The sequence below is a fragment of the Capra hircus genome, chromosome 29, assembly GCF_001704415.2.
Source record: "Capra hircus breed San Clemente chromosome 29, ASM170441v1, whole genome shotgun sequence".
NCBI classification, from domain to species: domain Eukaryota; kingdom Metazoa; phylum Chordata; class Mammalia; order Artiodactyla; family Bovidae; genus Capra; species Capra hircus.
The window spans coordinates 45456588-45478495 of NC_030836.1; the positions used below are offsets into that span (position 1 = coordinate 45456588).

The 21908-nt window shown below is 46.6% G+C and overlaps 3 protein-coding genes across 5 annotated transcripts in view; 1 reads left to right on the forward strand and 2 right to left on the reverse strand.

Moving 5' to 3' along the window:
• On the reverse strand, positions 7747 to 14693 carry LOC108634219 (potassium/sodium hyperpolarization-activated cyclic nucleotide-gated channel 2-like). The gene is made up of 2 exons (XM_018042870.1): positions 13553 to 14693; positions 7747 to 9092 (listed from the first exon to the last, which is right to left on the reverse strand). Exons 1-2 carry the CDS (start codon positions 13971 to 13973, stop codon positions 9067 to 9069), a joined length of 447 nt encoding a protein of 148 aa, XP_017898359.1. The 5' UTR covers positions 13974 to 14693; the 3' UTR covers positions 7747 to 9066.
• The window catches only part of KDM2A (lysine demethylase 2A), a 91325-nt gene continuing 84382 nt past the window's right edge, over positions 14966 to 21908 (forward strand). Inside the window, exons 1-2 of one of the 3 annotated variants that reach the window (XM_013975985.2) lie at positions 14966 to 15757; positions 16984 to 17107. In XM_013975985.2, coding sequence (XP_013831439.2) covers positions 17066 to 17107 — 42 coding nt within the window. In that variant the 5' untranslated portion in view covers positions 14966 to 15757; positions 16984 to 17065. The remainder of the gene's footprint in view (positions 15758 to 16983; positions 17108 to 21908) is intronic. The other 2 variants (XM_018042869.1, XM_018042868.1) reach the window with 2 other exon arrangements.
• LOC108634207 (transcription initiation factor TFIID subunit 4-like) lies at positions 14974 to 16058 on the reverse strand. The gene is made up of 2 exons (XM_018042760.1): positions 15981 to 16058; positions 14974 to 15642 (listed from the first exon to the last, which is right to left on the reverse strand). Exons 1-2 carry the CDS (start codon positions 16056 to 16058, stop codon positions 14974 to 14976), a joined length of 747 nt encoding a protein of 248 aa, XP_017898249.1.

A 21908-nucleotide genomic window follows, 5' to 3' on the forward strand; every position in this document is an offset into this window, starting at 1 on the left:
GGAAGAGACTGACTGAGGGGGAAACTGGGTCTTGTTCTGATGGATGGGGCCATGCTGAATAAAGCTTTAATCCAATTTTCTGTTGATGGGTGGGGCTGTGTTCCCTCCCTGTTATTTACCTGGGGCCAAACTATGGTGGAGGTCTTCCCTGGTGGCTCAGAGGTTAAAGCATCTGCCTGGAATGAGGGAGACCCAGGTTTGATCCCTGGGTTGGGAAGACCCCCTGGAGAAGGAAATGGCAACCCACTCTAGTACTCTTGCCTGGAGAATCCCATGGAGGGAGGAGCCTGGTAGGCTACCACCCATGGGGTCACAAAGAGTCAGACACAACTGAGCGACTTCACTTCAAACTATGGTGGAGATAATGAAGATAATGGCGACCTCCTTCAAAAGGTCCCATGATGCACTGCTGCACTCAGTGCCCCCGACCCTGCAGCGGGCCACCACTGACCCAGGCCTCCGCTGGAGACTCCTGGACACTCATGGGAAAGTCTGGGTCAGTCTCTTGTGGGATCACTGCTCCTTTCTTCTGGGTACTGGTGCACACAAGATTCTGTTTGTGCCCTCCAACAGGCTATTTCTTGATTCTGCCCTTGACCCAATGTCCCAGCCTGCCCAGGGGGAAAGACACCTTGAAAGAGGAGCCTCTGACCCAGTCTAGAAATGGGCAGAGATGACAGTGGTTGACTTGAGAAGGGAAATGGCTTGAGCAAAGGCCAGGGCAATTAAAGTAACCTTGCTGCTCGGGCGCAGGAGGGCCAAGAGGAGCTACTCCACGTTCAAGGTCAAGGGGCGCAGCTGTGAGGAGATACCCCTTGTCCAAAGTAAGGAGCAGTGGCTGTGCTTTGCTGGAGCAGCCGTGAAGAGATACCCCATGTCCAGGGTAAGAGAAACCCAAGTAAGACAGTAGGTATTGTGAGAGGCATCGGGGGCAGACGCACAAACCATAATCACAGAAAACTAGTCAGTCTAATCACACAGACCACAGCCTTGTCTAACTCAATGAACTACGCCACGCCCTGTGGGGCCACCCAAGACGGATGGGTCATGGTGGAGAGGTCTGACAGAATGTGGTCCACTGGAGAAGGGAATGGCCAGCCACCTCATCATTCTTGCCTTGAGAACCCCATGAACAGTATGAAAAGGCAAAATGATAGGATACTGAAAGGGGAACTCCCCGGATCAGTAGGTGCCCAATATGCTACAGGAGATCAGTGGAGAAATAACTCCAGAAAGAATGAAGGGATGGAGCCAAAGCAAAAACAATACCCAGTTGTGGATATGACTGGTGATAGAACCAACGTCCAATACTGTAAAGAGCAATATTGCATAGGAACCTGGAATGTTAGGTACATGAATCAACGCAAATTGGAAGTGGTCAAACAGGAAATGGCAAAAGTGAATGTCAACATTCTAGGAATCAGTGAACTAAAATGGACTGGAGTGGGTGAATTTAACTCAGATGACCATTTTATCTACTACTGTGGGCAGGAATCCCTTAGAAGAAAAGCAGTAGCCTTCATGGTCAACAAAAGAGTCCAAAATGCAGTACTTGGATGCAATCTCAAAAACGACAGAATGATCTCTGTTCATTTCCAAGGTAAACCATTCAATATCACAGTAATCCAAGTCTATGCCCTAACCAGTAACGCTGAAGAAGCTCAAGTTGAATGGTTCTGTGAAGACCTACAAGACCTTTTAGAACTAACACCCAAAAAAGATGTCCTTTTCATTATAGGGGACTGGAATGCAAAAGTAGGAAGTCAAGAAAGACCTGCAGTAACAGGCAAATTTGGCCTTGGAGTACAGAATGAAGCAGGGCAAAGGCTTAATGGTGGTTAAGCAGGGTGGGGTTAATGGCGACCTCCTCCAAGAGGGCTTATGCCATACCCAAGTCTGCTGCACCCAGAGCCCCTGCCTCTGGAGCAGTTCACTGCTGACCCCTACCCTCCACAGGAGACACTCAAACAGAGTTCCACCTCAGTCTCTGTGGGGACTCTGGGTCCTGGTGCACACAAGGTTTGTTTGAGCCTTCTGAGCGTCTCTGCCAGGTATGGGGTTTGATTCTAAACGTGATTTTGCCCCTCCTACCATCTTGCTGGGGCTTCTCCTTTGCCCTTGGACGTGGGGTATCTCCTCAGTCGCTCTAGCGCCACACAGCCAGTAGCCCCACAGCATATGGAGTCTTCCCAGACCAGGGATTGAACCCATGTCCCTACGTTGGCAGGCAGATTCTTAACCACTGGGCCACCAGAGACATCCCCTGTGTGGTGGTTTTGATGACAGGCCCTCTATTAAGGGCCTTCTTCCCTTCCTTGTCTGTTCATACTCCTCCCCCCGTGTCTGGGCTCCCCAGAGCACTTCCTAAATAAACTTATACTTGAAACTTTGTCTCAGGGTGTGCTTCCAGGTGAACTCAAACCCAGGTGGTGCTAGTGGTAAAAAGCCCTCCTGCCAATGCAGGAGATGTAAGAGACGTGAGTTCGATACCTGGGTCAGGAAGATCCCCTGGAGAAGGGAATGGCAACCCACTCCGGTATTCTTGCCTGTAAAATCCCATGGACAGAGGAGCCTGGCGAGCTATAGTCCATAGGGTCACAAAGAGTTGGATATGAATCAATCAACTTAACATGAACTCAAACTCAGACAGACACAGGTGCTTACGTGAAGACCAGGGCCGACTGTGCTTGCCTTTCCACGCCCAGTGCTCAGTACAGCACCTGGCACTACGAACCACAGTGCAGTCCTTCCAACTTCTTCCACGGATTTTGCATCTGCATGGGAGCCTGACAGTGTTCTCAGCCTTTAATTAACAGGATGAAACCCGCAGCTTGTCAGAGTTCCTGGTTGCAAACCACAGAGATTGACTCCAGCTAACCAAAGCAGAGAGGAATTTAACGGCTGTGAGCATGTGCAAGGGTACAGCTGGAGGTGATGGTAGCCGTGGCTCCCAGAATGGACTGGGGCCTGAAGGACCAGGTTTGGGTTGGTAGGAAGCTTTGGAGCTCTGTGGCCCCACTGCCAGTGACTTAGTAGGAATGATCTCCGCTTTCCCCCACATCCTAAAGTCTGCTGCTTGGATGTCCACATCGTGCAAGAGAGGGTCTGCTGGGTCAAACCTACGACACAAGCCACCCCTAGCAGCACAAGGTGAGGGGCCGAGGGCCTGGCCCCTTCGGTTTCCACAGAGGGAAGACCACAAACGAGGGGTCTCCAAGATAGAGAGCCTGGGGTACCTTTAGGAACAATCTCTTTGAATAGGGTTGGAGGGGGACCACTAGGAAATGCAATGTTCACCAGCTTTGCTTTTTTCAAATTTTATTTAGTTGTGCCAAGTCTTAGTTGCAGCCATCAGGATCTTTAGTTGTGGCATGCAAACTCTTAGATCTGGTTCCCTGACCAGGGATCAAACCCGAGTCACCCGCCTCAGGAGTGTGGAGTCCTAGCCACTGTCCAGTGGGAAATCCCTTCCCCAGGTTCTCCTTGTTCCTTCTCTCCTGCTCACAGGGCAAAGCACTGACTATGTGAGTTTTGCTGCAGGAATCCAGCCTCCAGCAATGAATGGCCTGCTGCCTGCCTGGTGCTGTTGCCAAAGCTGCTTTTCCCAGCTCTTGCCTGGAGCACAGGATAAAGTTCCCTCTAAATCTTTTGTGCCTATCAGTGACTAACCCATTCCTACCCAGAGCTAAACTTGCCACCAGCTCCTTCTCCTCAGGCCCTCTTGCTTCCTCGTCCTCTTCCAACCCCACCCACTTGGCTGGGTCCTTCTAAAGTAACTCAACATCCCCCACCTCCCATCAGGTCATCCCATTTGAGTTACTTTTGATAGCTGATGGTTACTCTTGCCAATTCCACCTCTTTCCTGGTAATCCTCATCTACCAGGGTCCTGCTCTCACATTATCTTCACTAACATTGAGTAAGTGAGAAAATGGCTTTGTTTATTTTTTCACCTTTATTTTTTTTAACTTTTTATTCTGTACTGGGGTATAGCCGATGAGTAATGTTGTGATAACATCAGCTAAACAGTGAAAGGACTCAGCCATACTCAGTATACATGTATCAAAAATGGCTATTTTCCAGGCCTGATTTCAGACACAGTGGAGGAAACGAGTACACGCAGCCTTCAGGGGGCTTCCTCCCCTGGAGGGAAGAATCAGACACACTGGAGACTTTTAGCGCCGAGAGGGCATGCGGTAAAAATATGCCCGTTCAGGCGGGTGGGTGCTGTGGGAATTCCCAGGGGGCCGCAGGGGAGGCCTGGTGCCCAGGTTTGGGGGCAGAGCAGGGTGCAGGAGGGGCATAGCAAAGCCTGACTGGAGAGGAGGATCAGGTAGGAGACCTCACCCTCACAGCGGGGTCCAGGGGAAGCTCTGACAGGGAAGCTGCTGGCCAGGTGGTGCCGGCAGAGGCTCTGTTCATCTGTCAGCTGGGGCATTGTGCCCTGCTCCGGATTCGAGGCTCTCCGTTTGCCTGGGTCCTCACTGACCTCTGTCTTGACTTGTGGTCACAGGAAATGGGCTTCCCTCTATCACTGGCACTGCTTCTCCTTCCAGGGAAGCGAAGAGCACTAAGGCGTGGCTTCTGCGAAGGGGTTGAAATTCAAAGCCGACAGCAACTGCCTTCTTCACCCCAGTTTTCAAGTGTAAACTCATCCTGCCTCTTGCTGCCATACCCGCCAATGATCTCCCTGACGACCTCTCTCCGGGGTCAGAGGAAGGCGTGTCTTCTCTCAGCTGGCACTCATCTCGGGGCCAGTCGGCCACCCTGACTGTCCCCCACTGAGTACCTTCTGCTCCATCCCTTATCCCTATTTCCAGGTTCCATTTTCAAGCCCTTTCTCTCTCCTGGCATCTTCTTGTATGCTACACACAAGCATGTTTCTTTCCTTCTCTTCACAGCCTGTTTCTTGAAAGAAGGGTGTAGGCGCCCCCTCTTTTCTTACTTCCCAGTCATTCTTGGCTAGTTGCGTTGTGACTCCGCCGCCCCCAGCTGTGCTGCCACTGCTGGCAAAGGTTGCCAGTGACATCACAGTGGCTCCTCATCCAGGGCTGGTCCTCCCGTCTCATTTCACCCTTCAACTCCTCCCTCCAGCTGAAGCTCTCCTCCACGCTGCTTTCATCCTCTCTGTCCTACCTCTCTGGTCTTTCCTTCTCAGCTGTTTCCATGGGCTCCTCTTCCCCTGGGTGCTTCGAACTACACTCATTCATTCTTTGAGCAGTAACTGAGCGCCCACAACGAGCCAGGCACGGTCCTCCCGGATGGAGCTGTCCCTGGAGTTCCAGACTCCTTCTACACTTTCCATGGGCCATCTTGTTCCTTTCATGGGATTAACAAAATTGGATGCAGATTGCTCTCCACCACAGTCCTTACAGAGCCTCTCAGCCTTGACCCCATCACTTGACCCACCCGAATTTCCCACTTCAGAGTTCTTTCTGAAACCTAAATTTCACCTTGTCATTCCCCTGCTTCCATGACCACCGTGGGTTGCCCTTGCCTTGGGAGGGCACTCTCAGCTTTGCATGACTGGCCTCGCCACCTCAGCCACTCTGGCCTGCTTTTTTGAACATACCGATGCCCATTCCCACTGAGGGCTCTGGTCAAGTTGTTGTCTCTCCCTGGAATGTTCCTTTTTTGTCATACAGTCTCAACTCCAATGTCACCTTCTCACAGAAGCTTTCCTATTTTCTTTATAAACTTTAATAAATTTGCTATGGGGCTCCCAACTAACAGCAAGCTCAGTTTATTTCACAAACTTGTTTATAAGCATCTACTATGTTAAACACGAAATCAGATCCTATATCAATGACCCTGAGGAGGAATTCTTGTCTTGTCCGTGGCGTTCCCAGGGCCTACAGCAGTGCCTGCTGCCTAGTAGATACTTGGTATTTTCTACCTGGATAACCAAACACCCATTCCCTTACAAAGGCCAGATCCCCAGCCACTTGCTGAATCTGGTGGGAGAGGTCCTCTAGGCTAGGGTTACCTCTGCAGGCTCAGTCCTTGCCAGCTGTCCTGCGTGTCTAGAGCATGCCAGGTGTGGGAAGCACCCTTCCTCCACCATCTTCTTGGTGAACCTCAAAACCTCAGTAACTTTAAGCATCACCTCCTCCGTGACACCTTCCCTGCCTGGACACCCCTCCCCCACAGCAGAGTTGGCCCCTCCCACCTTTGTGCCCTCACAGTATCCTGTCCTAGCTGTTGTTTAGTCGCTAAGTCCTGTCCAACTCTTTTTGTGACCCCCTCATGGACCATAGACCATCAGGCTCCTCTGTTTATGGGATTTCCCAGGCAAGAATACTGGAGTTGGCTGCCATTTCCTTCTCCAGGGGATCTTCCTGACCCAGGGATCAAATCTGTGTCACCTGCATTGCAGATTCTTTCCCACTGAGCCACTGGGGACGCCCTCCACAGTTTCCCATACAGACCTCCTATCTATCCTGTGTAGACATGGTGTCCATCGCAACACTCGTCTTGGTTTACACTTGATGTACATATAGTTATTATTAGACCCTTTCGTTGTTTCAAAGGGTCTCAGTTTGGAGGCTAATTTATACAGTCACCTGCCCCACCCCAATGAGATCTCATTCGCACTCACCTTGCAACCTCTGTGCCAAGCACACTGTCTCAAACAGGCAGGTGCTCTCTTGGAGGAAGGAATGAACGAGCAAACATTTGATCTGATGGTGAAAAATGTCATCAGTTTGAGGAGAAGCAGGAAAAGCAGCTATGAGAAGACATGGTTTATGGTTCCAATTTCATTACTAAACTAGTTGCATGACCTCAGCCAAACTGCTTAACATCTCTGGGACTCAGACTGCCAGGTTTTAACTGAGCAGGTCGGGGTAAATGACTTCTGAGCTCCATGCCAACCGACTCTAAGATTCTGTAATTCACACTAATATCCCCTTTAAATAGAGGAGGACCTAGCAGGCACTGTACAGAAAAAGTTAATGCGACACTGAGAAACGCAGCATGAAGAGAGAGCGGGGTACTCCCACCTCCCCTGGGGCTCTGTGGGAATCCTCTTTACTTCTCCCTTCCTAAACTCTGCCATGCTGATGCTTATCTATGAAGGCTGGCATTTTCAAAGTGGTCATTTCCTTTCTTCTCTAAATAGTAAGCTCCTTGAGGGCAGGGTCCAAGTCTTATACTTTAAATCTTGAAGACCCAGCCAGCAGTCAGAAATTGGCATGCATTTTGTGGTTGATGAGGATAATGGTCATATAGAGATCCAGTCAAGTGTGAGACAGACATTTGCAGACTTAATCAGAAATACACCAGAGAATGAAGAGAAAGCACTGGAAATTAGTAGTATATTGTTTTACTATCAATAGCTTTCAGAATTACAGGCCTGTGTATTAAGGAGCAACTTAAATGCATATAGAAATGAATATGGTCCCTTCAAGAGGAATAATGTGAATTCAGAATAAGCAAGCTTCTGCCAAGTCTATATTTATCTTCCAGCAATCCAGAACTGAGAATTCAATTTGCCCACTTTTCTGAATTTGTCAACTGTAACGCACAAAATACAGGTAATAGTAAATAAGCACTAAATACTGAAATGAAATAGAAAATTTTAAAATACATCATAAAAATATTAACATGTATACAAAACATTAGCCTTCACCAGTATAAAATGTGCATTAAAAACATCGACGTGTCAATCTTTTTTTTTGGCTGTACCTCTCAGTACGTGGGATCTTAGTTCCCGCAGAAGGGACTGAACCCACATCCCTGCAGTGGAAACTCAGAGTCCTAACCAGGGGATGACCAAGGAATTCCCAATAGATGTGTACATCTTGTAAGCAGTTTCAATAATAAAGGACTAAGGTATGGCTCTTATATCTCTCACATTCCTTATACCAATAAAATTATAGAAGAACTGAAAATTAACTAAGGAAACATAATTTACCAATAAGAAGATAATTAGATCAACAATAGAAGCAGACCTAGTAATTATGACCAAATCAAAACATGAACTGCAAGCTGTAGCAAATCAAGTATATTTGCAAAAAAAACATGATGTGGAAATCTCACCTTAACTGCAGTCAATATTTTTTTGCAGTCCCCCAGAGGGTGCAAAAATAGATTTAGCCAGGAAGAAAAAGAAGACTGAATACATTTCACAGTTTAAATATTTAGCAAGCATTTGGGGAAAAAAAGGAGACTGTCATTTTAAAACTAAACACGCCAAAGATAATGAACATTAGTATAATTAAAGAGGCATTTTGAAAAAAAAGTTGGCTGGTGATACTAACTTTATAATGTCATATCAACAGCTGTGCTCTGATATGGACTCTACGGACGACACCCAGAAACTGCAGACGGCAGAGATAAGTGGAGCAGAAAGACTAGATCACAAGAGAAGCTACAATAGAATGATGTACTTGGCCTAAAATTTGCAAACTTGCCTCACGGTGTGGTTTGCAGTAGTAAGGACTTTAGTTTCTATCACCTTTACTTTAGCTGAAGTGACAGCTGCGGGAATAGTTTACCTGGAATAATCGCTAGTATATCAAACCTTTGCTGCAGAACATATGTGCCTTTCTTACTCTGTCAAAATCAAACTTTGCAAGCGTTCAAAGCCCTCCAGCCTTCATGCTTCTTTGTCCCTCAAAGCACCGCTGATCTTCATTGGTTCAATAAACACCAATGACTGAGTCAGGGCCAACTCCGCCGGGCACTGCTCTAGGCTCCCAGCATGGTATCAGCAAACATAAACAAAAGGAACAAAACTTCCTGTCCCGTGGGGCCCACAGCCCAGTGGAATTCTATATCCAGTTCTTCTTGCCTACAGTATTTTCCAGCAGTTCACTGTCACGACCACCGTTATCTTAGTATGTCGCATCTTCCTGGCATCTCTTCCATGGTGCAAAGTCTTCAAGAGCAAAATCCATGCTTTCTAACTTTTCAAATCTCCTTTTTTCCATCCAAGCACTTAATTTAGTGTTAAGCACAAGGTACTTGGTAACAAATCTTTCTTATAGGAAAATAAATAAAAAGAAATGAGAACCAGCAATCCTTTCTAAATACATTGTCTTCCAGCTTCCATAGGAGGTTGTTGATTAGTCCATTTGACTCCACAATAATCCTAGGAGGAAACAGAGGAGGGAGTCATGATCTCTGTTTTATAAAAGAAAGAAGTTTCTCATAGGCTAAGGGAATGGACGGACTAATAACACACAGCTGGTAAGGCCCCCTACAAAACAGCTGAAAGAGTACCAGGCTCTGAAGCTGACAAAAGGCAGTGAATGCCTTGAAGATGTGCAAAGATTAGAACTTCTGGGAGGATCCAGGAACAGGCCCAAGTGTTTAGGCACCTAGCCCTTTGGGGATGTGGCTGGGGCACCCCACCACTATCAGCCATCACCAGCTGAGCCAGCCAACAAGCACAGGGTTGCAAACAGACCCTGGAACCCTAGGGTGACACAAACCTCCCCCTACTAAACACAGATGTCATGAGACATAGGGCTCAGCCTCTTCCAGCCCCACTCTCAGGAAGAGCAGGAAGTCTCTCCCTTTCAGATGTGGAAGTGAGGGTGGCCTGGCTCCCAGGCAAAGCTAAGACTGCTAAAAGAGCAGGTGGATCCCAGATGCTGATGCAGCTGTCCCACAGCCGAAGTCAACCCCACCACTCAAGAGAGGTGGGTCTGCACAAAGGCAGGACAAATGCCTGGGGAAAGTGGCAGCAAGGAGAGACTGGGCCAGGGAGGGTTTTGGTCCCATAGACCCAAGGAAAAGGTCAACCATGTTCCATGAAACTTAAAAGAATCTCACGTTATCAATGTTCAATGATACAAAAATTTGCAGGGCATTTCTGTCTTCCTTTCTTTTTTTGATCAATTAAGATTTTACTTTCAGACTGAAAAGAAAACTTTCTATCCCTTAAGATCCATAATCACCTAATACCTAATTTTTATCCTTCCTAAGTAGAGTTGGACTATAAAGAAAGCTGAGCACTGAAGAATTGATGCTTTTGAACTGTGGTGTTGGAGAAGACTCTTGAGAGTCCCTTGGACTGCAAGGAGATCCAACCAGCCTATCCTAAAGGAAATCAGTCCTGACTGTTTATTGGAAGGACTGATGTTGAAACTGAAACTCCAATACTTTGGCCACCTGATGTGAAAAGCTGACTCATTGGAAAAGATCCTGAAGCTGGGAAAGATTGAAGGTGAGAGGAGAAGAGGATGACAGAGGATGAGATGGCTGGATGGCATCACCAACTCAATGGACATCAATCTGAGTAAACTCCAGGAGTTGGTGATGGACAAGAAGGCCTGGCGTGCTGCAGTCCATGGGGTTGCAAAGAGTCAGACATGACTGAGTGACTGAACTGAACTGAACTGAAGGCTGACACAGTAAGTACCTGATACTAACTTTGGAAGGTCTTTTGAGGGATACAGATGGGGCCTGGCCCCTGCCTTCAAGGAACTTACAGTCCAGTAGAGAGGGTGGAGGAAGATGTTCAGGAAGTGATTGTTACAAAACCAGAGAGCACACGTGATTAGGGCGCACCAAAAATGAGTAGAGGGAAATGGGCAAGCAAGGTCTACTTTGATGATGAGAGAGTGGATGACATGGGCATGCCTGGAGAGAGGAGTGAGCACAGCAGGTGATTAGTGGAAGAATGATGGAGAGAAAGATCAAAAGAAAGAGACTTTAGGATGCTTGAGTGATGATCAGGGAGAGGCAGAGTTAGGGATGGTAGAAAAATAGAGATCAGAGTCAGGGGTGGAAGAGGGGAGACTAGGATCCAAGAAAGAAAAGAGGAAAAGCTATGAATAAGTCACTCCTTACATGATACGTAAATCTGCTTTAACACTGAAGCCATCTCTCCTTAAAACTGGAGGTCAGAAACATAGTAAATGCTTGTAATATGTGGCTATTAGGTGCCAGACATTGGGCTTTAAGACACTACTCATTTCACCCTGAGTGTTAGGTATTTTCCCCACTGTATAGAACAAAAACCCAGGCTTTGAGGTGTTCATTAGGACCAAGTACCTGGTAGCCCGAAGAGCAGACCTTCAGTCTCTGATGCCAAAGCTTTTAAATCACTTACTTCCCTGGTGGCTCAGAGGGTAAAGCATCTGTCTACAATGTGAGAGACCTGGGTTCGATCCCTGGGTTGGGAAGATTCCCTGGAGAAGGAAATGGCAACCCACTCCAGTACTCTTGCCTTGAAAATCCCATGGGCAGAGGAGCTTGGTGCAGGCTACTGTCCATGGGGCTGCAAAGAGTCGGGCACGACTGAGCGACTTCACTTTCACACTGCCTCCTGTGGGCTTATCAGGTGGCTCAGCGATAAAGATCCTGCCTGTCAATGCAGGAGACTTGAGTTTGATCCCTGGGTCAGGAAGATCCCCTGGAGGAGAAAATAGCAACCCACTCCAGTATTCTTGCCTGGAGAACCCCACGGACAGAGGAGCCTAGTGGGCTACAGTCCATGGACATGACTGAGAACACATGCATGGTAGCTCTTAGGAAAACTTCAAGACCAATTTTTCTATTTTGGTTTAGATCTACACTGTTTAGGACATCCCTACTTCCTCCTTAATATTTAGGGAGTACAATGACATTGGAAATAGCTTAACTTAGTTGATCAGATTACAGGGTTCTCTTTTTGAAGGTGATACAGATTTTGGTTCTCAGTATTTGTTGGGTCTTAACTTTGCTTAATATAACCTGGTAGCTCACTTGGTAAAGAGTCTGCCTGCAGTGCAGGAGACCCAGGTTCAATCCCTGGGTTGGGAAGATGCCCTGGATGAAGGAAATGGCAAACCATTCCAATATTCTTGCCTGGAGAATCCCACGGACAGAGGAACGCAGTGGGCTACAGTCCATGGGGTAACAAGTTGGACGTGACTAGTGGCTAAACCACCAGCTTTGCTTAAGAAAGCAGATATTTGTTAATATCTTACCGAGACACCAGTTTATTCCAGTCAGAGAGTCTCTTCTTAATGCTTCTAGAAGGAATTTTTCTTTCTTTCTCTCCATCTACTACTCTTGCCTTCTCCCTGCAGCTGAATATGTATAGCTAGCTGTTCACAGTTCTAGTGGCCTTCTTGGGGAATCCCCAAGCTCTGTTCTCCTTGAAAATGGCTCTTTTGGGGCAAAACAGTGAGTCTCATGATATGCCCTTGCCAACCAGAGCCACTGTGATTGTAAGGGGAATCACTAGCCATCTGCCTATCTCTTATCTCACCCTGCACATCTGCCTTGGAATATTAACAAAGCCAGCCTGTGGAGAAACCATTGTGGGTATCTGCTTAAACATCATGTCCCCCAGTGCAGACTAGTTAACAAATGGTTTTCAACTGGAAAGGAGGTGGCTGCAATCTGACAAACCTTTACTCAAAGTCCTGTTCAAAGTAGGTGTTACTATTATTGTTCTTGGAGCTGTTGTGGGTTTCCTCGCAGCATAGGCACCTTAGTTAAACCTGCAGGAGGCATCTGTTATCTGAAGGTGAGATGGTTAATCTCTTTAAGGAGTCCTGGATCTTAAGTCAAAGGGCAAGACCAAGTTGAGCTTCTGCTACAGACCTCCTTCTCTCTCTCTGTTCCCAAGTAAATATTTCATGAATTTATAGGGCTATGTGGGAAGGAAATAAAGCCATTTATTTTGCAAATAGCAATGAGGCCTCACACTCAATCTGACAATGCCAAAATCTCTCCTTAAAGACAAAACAAGCAAGCTGCTGCCTTTTCCTCTACCTGCAGAGATCCAGATACCTATGGGATCCCATCTGGTAGTGCCAGTGTTAGACTGCTGCCTTTTAAATATATTTTACTATAGTAGGAAACACTTAGGCTTTAGGCCTGATAATTTTGGGTGAAGCCCTTCATTTACTCTGGAAATCTAAGACATCTGAACAAAGCTGGTATTAGAATAAAGAACATCTCCCAGTGACTGGAATGCAAGAGGGCAATACCGTATTAACAAACCTTTTGTTGTTAGTGAGGTGCTGAGGTCTGGTGTGGCAGAGCTGAACTCCTCTCTATGAGTAGTCATGCAAGCTTTCTGTACTTCAAGTGCCTTATCTTTGAAATGAGTATAATGCTACCGGGCACTTTAGCTTATTTCCAAAGATGTCCTGAGACAAAGCGGAGAATATCTGTAAAGCTCCCCAAGTTTGCATGTAGAAATACCTCATGTGCTAATAAATTATACCTTGAGTTTACATACTGCCTTTACCCTAGAGTTCAAACCGAACTCTAAACCATTATTTCAATTATTGTCTTCCTCTAACGTTTTCCTAAGAGTTTGAGATTGTTTATGGCAGTTGTATGATTCACAGCATGCCTTCCTCTCTCCATCCCGATTCCAGGAATCAAGAGTTTAAACGGTAGGAAACCAAGGCAAAGAGGAAAAAAGATTTGTGTGACACCTCTTAGCAAGGGTGTAGTGAAAGCCAGTAGAGCTGACCCGGGTGCGTAACGCCCAAGCCACCGTCCTTTACGGGATTTATAATTTAAACGGGCCCCAAAGCACGAGATTGGCTGGGGAAATGCCCTGATCGCGGTTGGGCTGTTCGCATGGCGTTGCTCAGATACCTCCGGCCGGGCTCCGACGACGTCCCCAGCCTGCAAGCCCGTCGGGCAGCTGTCGAGCCGCGGGAGCCCGTTCGTGGGCAGGGCTGGCACGGCTAGGCGGCCGCTGCCCCGTCGCTGACCCTCGCGTGAAGCTGCGCGCACCGAGAGACGACATCTTCCCGGCCGGGCCTCCCGCGCCCGCCGCGGCCCGGGGCGGCGGGGTCGGCCCGGGGGCTGAGGACGGCTCGCGCACCCCTCCTTGGGGGGCGCCCCGACTCGCCGGGGGCGGGGTCACGTCCCACCCGGGCCGCCGGGGGCACGGGCGCTGCGGAAACCTGAGCGTGGCCGAGGAGCGGGGGCTTCCAGGGCCACCTCCCAGGGCGCCTCGGGCCCGCGGTGGGCGCGCCGGCCGCCAACGCCCCCGGGCCGTCGCGGCGACCATTCCCGAGCCTGGTACCTGTGGACGCCCTTGTCAAGCGCCCGGAGCTCCCCCCAGGGGAGCCGAGCCCAGGACAGACATGCTACTCCCGTTTCCTGCCCCTTTGGAGCGGCGAGGAGTGGGTGAGGCGGGGCCGGGCTGCTGCACCGAGCAGCCCCCCGAGCCGAGGGCGGACGGGCCCCGCGGCGGGGGCGCCAAGGGCCTGCCCGGGGATGGCGGGCAGGCCGGCCTCGGCCCAGCGGCGGGCGCGCGAGGGGAGGGCAGCCGGCGGGAAGGCGCCCCTTCCCTGCGCCCCCTCGCCCTGGGCAGTCTGGCTGACCCGGCCCAGAGGCCTGACCCTGGGAGACCCCCGCTTTGAGGCGGGCAACGGCTGCCCTCGCCCAGGCCGCCCGGCCCTCAGGTTGTGTGACTGTAACGGGCTGACTGGGGCAGAGGGCGGCTGAAGGGGACCGGGGCGCTTCTCCCCACTGTTTGGGGGGGTGTTGTGCTTTCTGGGGGGTCGGGGGTCACCACCCTCCCAGGCGAGGTGGGGGAGGGCCGCCAACGCAGCTGGCCGGTGAGGGGCGGGGTCACAGAGGCGAAGTGTGTGTTCGAGCGAGGGCGTGTGGGGGGCAGGGCGCGCGCGGAGGAGGATCCGTGGCCTGCGCGCAGGCGCGAGCAGCCGGCCGAGCCAGAGCCCTGGAAGAAGGCCGACGGGGAGCGGGGGCGGTGGGCCGGCGGGAGGGCGGGCAGGCTGACGCGAGGCGGGGCGGGGAGCCGCGTCGGCGTCGCGGGGCGCGGGCGATTCGAGGCCGACGCATCCGCGCGTGCGCGCGCCGGCAAAGTGTCCGCGTTAGAGGGGAGTGACGCGTGCGCGTTCACGTGCACCCCGGAGAGCGGTAAGGAGCGAAGAGAGGCTTGAAGGGGGGTGGGGGCTGAAGAGGCGAGCTGAAGGAGGGGTGGGGAGGCGGCGCCTGCGCAGTGCGCCGCGGAGGAGCTGTGTGTATGTGAGAGTCTGACGGGTTCAAAATGGCGGCGGCTGCTTCAGCGGCTCCTCCTGTGTGAGGGAAACAACACCCCTCCCCGGCGGCGGCGGCGGCGGCGGCGGCTGCGGCTCCCAGAGCACCTTCCCAGCGGCTGGGCCTGTCGCCGCTCTGTCTATCCTGGGCAGGGGGCGCTCCGGGAGGAGGGGCAACGCCAAGGGGGCCCATCCCCCGGAATCCTTCCTTTGCGACTGGGGAGTAGCCGGGGGCTCGTCCCGCAGCGCGGAGCTCGGGCTGAGGGGGAGACGCGAGGGGACCCGGGGCCCCCAGCCCGGCGCGCCGCGCCGCGCCCGCCCTCTCCGCCCCCCGGGGCCGGGGCCCGCGTTCCGGGGGGCCGGGGCGGCGCGGGCAGCCTCGGGTCGGCCGGTCTCAGCTGATCGGTCGTCGCTCCCGGGCTCTGGAGGCGGCCGAGCGGCTGCTTGCCGAGGGCACGGCGAAGAGGGCGCTCCCCGAGGCCGGGGCTGGTCCGGGGCTTGCGCTCGGGCTGCTGACCGCCGCCCGGGGGAGGCGGGGGCGCCCCGGGCTCGGCGCCGAGGGGTCGCGCTCCCCTCTCGTGACGCCTCCGACTCCCGGTTTCCAAAGCCAGAAGAGGAGGTTTGATTCAGCAACTGTTTCCTCTCTTTTCCGGGTCGCTCTTGACCCTCTGGATACTGGATTGATCCACGGAAAAAAACCGAAGACGACGTTTGGGATTTAATTTTTTCCTCTCAGTTTTTGGAATCTTTCACTTCTCACTTGGACAAGAACTCACGAGCAAAATCCCCGGTGAGATTTCCCCCTCCTGTCGTTTACCCCCCTTCCCCTTTGGAAGTTTTGGTTTGTTGTGTTATCCAAAGACTTAATGTAAAGTTTCTATTTCTTTTTCTGATGGGTGAACGAACCAGCGAAACGCCTTTCCCGGGGGGAACCCAGCGAGATTTGCCATTTTTTTCTTTTCTGGCCCTGACTGTTCCCAAGCCCGGGCTGTCCTCGTCCAGGGGGTGCAAACACGGTTTGCCTCCCGACTTGGGGCGACGGCTTCTTCCAGGAGGGCTCTGCCACGAACTGCTATTGCAAACTGTGTCATCGGGTCCTCAGGTCTCGTAGCAGTTTTGAAAGGATGCTTTTAACGTGGCCATAATGTAGTTACAAAAAAGAAAAAAACCCTGCATTCTCTGTGGAAGCCATTATCCCTGAGAATTATTTAAGAAAAAGAAAAACCTTGGTATTAGGGATCGACCGTCGCGCAAATCGGTCTTTAATGTTTGGAAAAGATGAATTTGACTTATATATGTCTAAGTAAAATATCTGATTGCTTTAAATAGAAAGAGCTGATCAATTTTTGTTTCTGATTTGCAACTCTCTTGAATTTGTTTCAGAGTTGTACGCATCTTGTGTTGGGGTGGAGGGCTGGTTTGGAAATGAAAAGATCCGGGGAGTTTAGGAAGGACGGTGACGACTGTATACGGATTTTACTAGAGGTGCATAGGAAATTGTTTTGGAGTCTTCATTTCAACCCTCATTTCTTGTTCTCTTTATGTAGTTAGTCTGTCCTTTTCTTTAGTTTCTAATTAGGGGTGAAAGAGAACTATTTTGGTTAGGATCTGGATTAGTTCAGTGGCTGATTTACCTGGTCAGCTCTAGGAGAGAAAAGTCCTACCCGCCCCCGCTCCCCCCTCCCCCGCTGCGGCTTTTTTTTTTTTTTTTTTGCTAATGTTGCCAAGAAGGGGAGCCTTGCCTATGGTAATCCTGTGGGGAGAAACAAGTGGTGTAGCCCGACTTTAAGGAACTGAAACCGTCTTTTGCCTATAGGCCTGAGACAGTTGTAATGTGATTGTTGATCTTGGTTTGGAACCACTTGCCCCAAAGCTGAGAGTTCCCAAACTGATGAAGAGGAACCCGGTTTCTTAGAAAACTTTGAACTTACACATATCCTAAATACTTCATTCCAAGGAGAAAAAGCTTGAGTTTGAGGATGAGTTCTCATCTCTGCTCCTATCATTGTTCTTCAGTGTTGCAATCTGGTTCCTAAGGAGGAAGAGGAAGGCAGCCCTGGAGTGGTTTCTTTCTGTAATTTCGACAGAAGAGTGAGAGATGGAACCCGAAGAAGAAAGGATTCGTTACAGCCAGAGATTGGTTAGTATTTACTTAGCTTTTTTTTTTCCCTTCAATTTTGAAGCAGAATAACTATTTTGTTTCCATTTGTGAACATACTGTGATTAAAACTTTTCAGGTGGCTTTTCTCTGCCCTAGAGGAGGAGGGAAGATAATATCTCATGTGGGTTTTAGGCCAAGTAGTTACAGCCCTAGTAGTCATCCTATTTGGAAATGAATTTATAGGTAGCCTTTAACTTCTGCCAAAACGATTGTAAATCAGAAGATTTTGTGAATTACAGTGTGACAAGGATTCCTAATCTCAAAATACTGAAATTGTAATAAATCTAACTGATTTAGATTAGAATGTAAATGTTAGGGGCAAAGCTATTTGGGGAATGGTAGTCCTGTATAATTTTTTCTTTGATTATGGTGTACCGAGATCTGTGGCTTTGAGCTGGGGAGTAGAACTAAGGTTTTTGTTTTTTTTTTTTTAAACACAAATCAACATGGATAGTGTTGAAGGGTATTGATTAAGAGAAGGTAGAATACTGGTTGCTGATAAAGTTCTGTATTTTGTATTTTGGGAGGGATGTATGTGATCTCTTATGGAAATAAATTTCTACTTAGTAATGATTTGGAGGGAATTGGCTTGTGTCTTTATGTGAATACTTTGTCCTTTAGGCCCTGTTTTCTTCTCAGGGTTTCCCTGCTGGAGTTAAAGAATTTGATTTTTGTTTTTCTTCATCAAAGAGAGCTTTATTAATACTCACCATATATTCATTTCAGAATTTTGAATTTATGTTTGTGGAGTGGGGAATGAGGAAAGCCACAGAACTGTCTGTATTATGTAAATTTGGTGAACTGAAAGACTTAGAAGATTAACTAAAGGAATTTATGCTGGTTTTACTTGGCTCTGCATTTTAGATTGAATCTGGAGGGAAAAAAATGATTCTTTAAAGCTTTTTCTGTTGATCTCCAGACTCTTTGCTAATAGGCTGTTTTCCCCCCTCCCCCATCCCCTTAATGTGACTGTTGGAAAGGTGTGGTGTATGTTGGCAAGTATTAATATGTCCAGTAGATAATAATGTTCTGGTAAACCTTATTTCAGAATTTTACTTCTTGTTTCCCAATCTGTGTTGAGATTATAATTCTTTATCTCCAACTTTTATAAATAAAGTATATCATTAGTGGAATTTTGTACATTTAGGATTTATTTTTTGTTCTGACATTTCTTGAGTTCAATTTTTCTTTGAGAAAAGGAAGAAGATGCTGCAAAACTCTTTCCCAGTTAGTTACTGCTATTTGAAATTCGTTTTTATTGTGTCAGCTGGTAGGATTGCTGAGCTGTTCTGTAAATAAGAGATCTTGGGATCTAGTCTTTCAAAACTAGTTTCCACATTTTTTAACAAGGTAGAAAGGTAGTGGTAAGTGTGATTTTTGTCCTGGTAAGTTTTTTTTTTTTTTTTTTAATTGTAAAATGATTGCTACCTGTTGCACACATTAACCTTTCTTTATGTAGCATATTTTTCCTTCTGGTTTGTGATTTTGTAAAAGTGTTGTGTAAGAGGATAAAGCATATATTTTGGGAGAATCTTTCTTATAATTTTGGGTAATAATCTTGGAGTTTAGAGTGACTGATGTTTGTTTTCCTTTTCAAAATTAAATGACAAAATTATATCTGAAGTGTAAATCCCTTCCCTAACATAACTTTTGATATGATGTTGGTGGCTTATTTGAGTGGCAGTGTGCCTACCGAGCTCTCAATGGCACTGTGTCAGACACTTACATTACAGAATTCTGTATTAGTTATTTGAGGAATTTTAAGACTAACATGAAGACATAAAGGCTAATTTTTACAGTAGTTATAACACTGTGTCTCTTTAAAGTAGGTCAGAGTATAGAATTTAGTTTTGCTTTGCAGTTACTGGCCATGGAACATAAAGTTTGAAAGAGAATAAATGACAGGTATACTGACTTGGCTTTGTGATTAAAGTTTGGTTTCATGCTATATGTTTGTCAAATTGAATTGAATCACCTAGTATATTGATTATAGTGTTAACCGGCTTTTACTTCCACATTGGTTTAGAGGACAGAATCTAAATGGTAGTCCCTCTGACATATCTTCAAAACAGCTTCTTGGGAGAGAAAATGTAGTACCAGTATTAACAGTCTGAGTCCAGACTCATGTTGGAACAAGACTTCTTTATATTGAGAACCTTTCACGTATCTTAAAAAAAAAGAGTTGTATCCTTACTACTAATAAGAATATGTATTATTCATGATTGAATAGATCCTCTTTAATGCTTTTGACTGACTTGGATTTGGTGAGATAACTTTATGATGTTTATATCATCTTTGTGACAAGTCATCTTTTAAAAAATCAGAAATGGTTTTTAAAAATTGGCTTTTCTTTTGTCAAACTAGTATTTGTGGAGGAGAATTACACTTCTGAAGATGGTATGTATGTTTTTAATGAAAATATTTTGTTTTTAATGAAAATATTAGTAGTTTTGTGTATAGATTTCTAGAAGAAAGCCAGATACTCTCCATGGCAAGTTGACATCCCTAAGGAGGTATTAAAGTGAGAGGAATAGAACCTTCAGTTTTGGTGATGGGTGGTTATTTGGTGTCCTGAGGTAAAGATGATTTATTTGTGTATTTCTAGTAATTTGGATGTAGGACCTTACTGAGAAACATTGTCAGGTACTAATTATGGAACTTTTGTTCCTTAATTTGGTTTCAGGAGCCAAAGTGTTGGAGCAGTTTTGAATGCTTGTCACAGCCATGTATATTTAAGTGTTCATTTACAAGGAATATTCTACATAGTATTTTAGAGTTTCTTAGTCTAAGATATTAGTTAAATCCTTAGCAGTTGTAGTTGATGATCTTTTAGGTTTTTGAAGTCACACCAATTCTGAGTAGTTCTTGCTATTGCATAGAAAGTCAAGGGCAAAATAATGTGCATTAAAGTAAATGAGTAAGGTGTAGGTACATTTGGTATGGAAAAAATTCACTAGCCCCTGCCAAAGGCAACTGTAAAAACAAATGAATGACTAAATTAGTGTAAAAAGAAAGCAAAGACATTATACTTCAGGCAGTATGCTTCAGGGTAAAAGAAGTTATATATTTTTCTCTTTTATGTTTCTGAATACTTTTTTCTCTTGACTTAAGCTAGTACTGTTATCTGAAGGGAAAGATGCTGATTTACTTGAGAGTTCAGCTTGCTTGTCAATCTTGATGATGAAATTAAGAGATTTTCTAAAGGATGTTGTTATACTATTGGATGCTCAATCCTGTTACTGTGCCTTATATATGATTCTCTGAAGTAGCTGAATCATTTATCTGTTGTAGGAAACTGAGGGCACCAAGCCCTTATGATATTCTCACCTTTCTTTGGGTTATCCTTAAAATTGTATCCCCCGATTCAGGAGCAATGAATGAACAGATTCACTCTTTTACATTCACTTTGAATGTACCCTCTGTAAGGTTTTTCTAGCCAGGAATAGACCAGACAACACAAAAACCTAATTTTAAGCCATTTTTTTTCCCATAGCTTAACAATTTAAAAAATTATAGCATGGTGTAAATTGATGAATTTGCTTATTTATAATTATTTCATTAGACTTAACTGTCTCTATTGGTGAAAGGGTACATTGTTGCAGTCTCTTTCCTAGTAATATAGGAAAATCTTAATGCCTATTTTTGGTATTCAAAATGCAGATGATGAGGGAGCTAATTTTTTATACTTAAGCATCAGTCTTCCACAGTGACCTATATTTTGAGGACCCAAATACAGAATGAGGGCTGTATTTAAGCCCTATTACTTGTTTTATTTTGCTGAACACTCATCACTATCATACTTAAGTTTGTTTGTGCATATATCTCCATTAGAGTATAAGCTCCTTGAGATTTGGGACAGTTTTTGTTTGTGGTATCTACTAGATGCTTTGAATAGTGCCTGACACATAGAAAGTACTTAATAGCCTCAAAAAGAGAGAAGAAAGTACTCTCAGTCTGCAATATATAGAAAATGCTCAGTAAGTATTTGTTGATACTGTGGAAACCCCTCATAAATTCTTTTCTATGAGTTTTCTTGACTGCTAGGAATAGATCAAGAATGGAGGAGAGTTTGGTGTACAGGGATGAACACACTATTGGGGTTTTGGGTTCTGTAGTATATACATAAGAACCAGAATGCCTAAGCTCTAACAAATGAAAAACGTTTGGCACACATGAACACATTTATAGTATTTAGGCTACTAAAATAAGAAAATATTAGTTAACTGTAAAAGCTCAGTCTGAATTTTAAGTTCTCCCTCAAATCCTGTTAAACCTTCTGTGTTAAGGTTTTTGCTGACTTTTAAGACAAGCTTACGGTTGTGAAGTTGAAAGTGATGGTGGTTGTGTTAATCTCAAGTCTTGGTTTTAACTATTAAGTTGGGGAATGGATACATTTGGTATATACCATGCAGAGGGACATAACATTCTTATTTTATGTCTCTCTTTATTTTTCCTCTTGGGGAATGGACGTCCTTAGTCAAGTTTTATTAATTTGCTCTCTTGGTCTCACTTTTGGGATAATACTGTGTTTTTGCATTGTGCAAAACAGAGGTTAAAATTCAGTAAACATTTATCATGTGTTAGGTACTAGGCCAGGTTCTTTCAAACACATTACCCTGTTTAATCCTCAAAACAACTCTGTAAGATAGATGGTATAATTTTAAACCTTAATGTTTTTATTATGGAAATAGAGGCCTAGGGAGCTGCCTTGACTTGACCAGGATCACAAAGTTGATAAGGGGTGGAGCCAGACCTTGAACCCTGTTTTTCCTTTCATTCC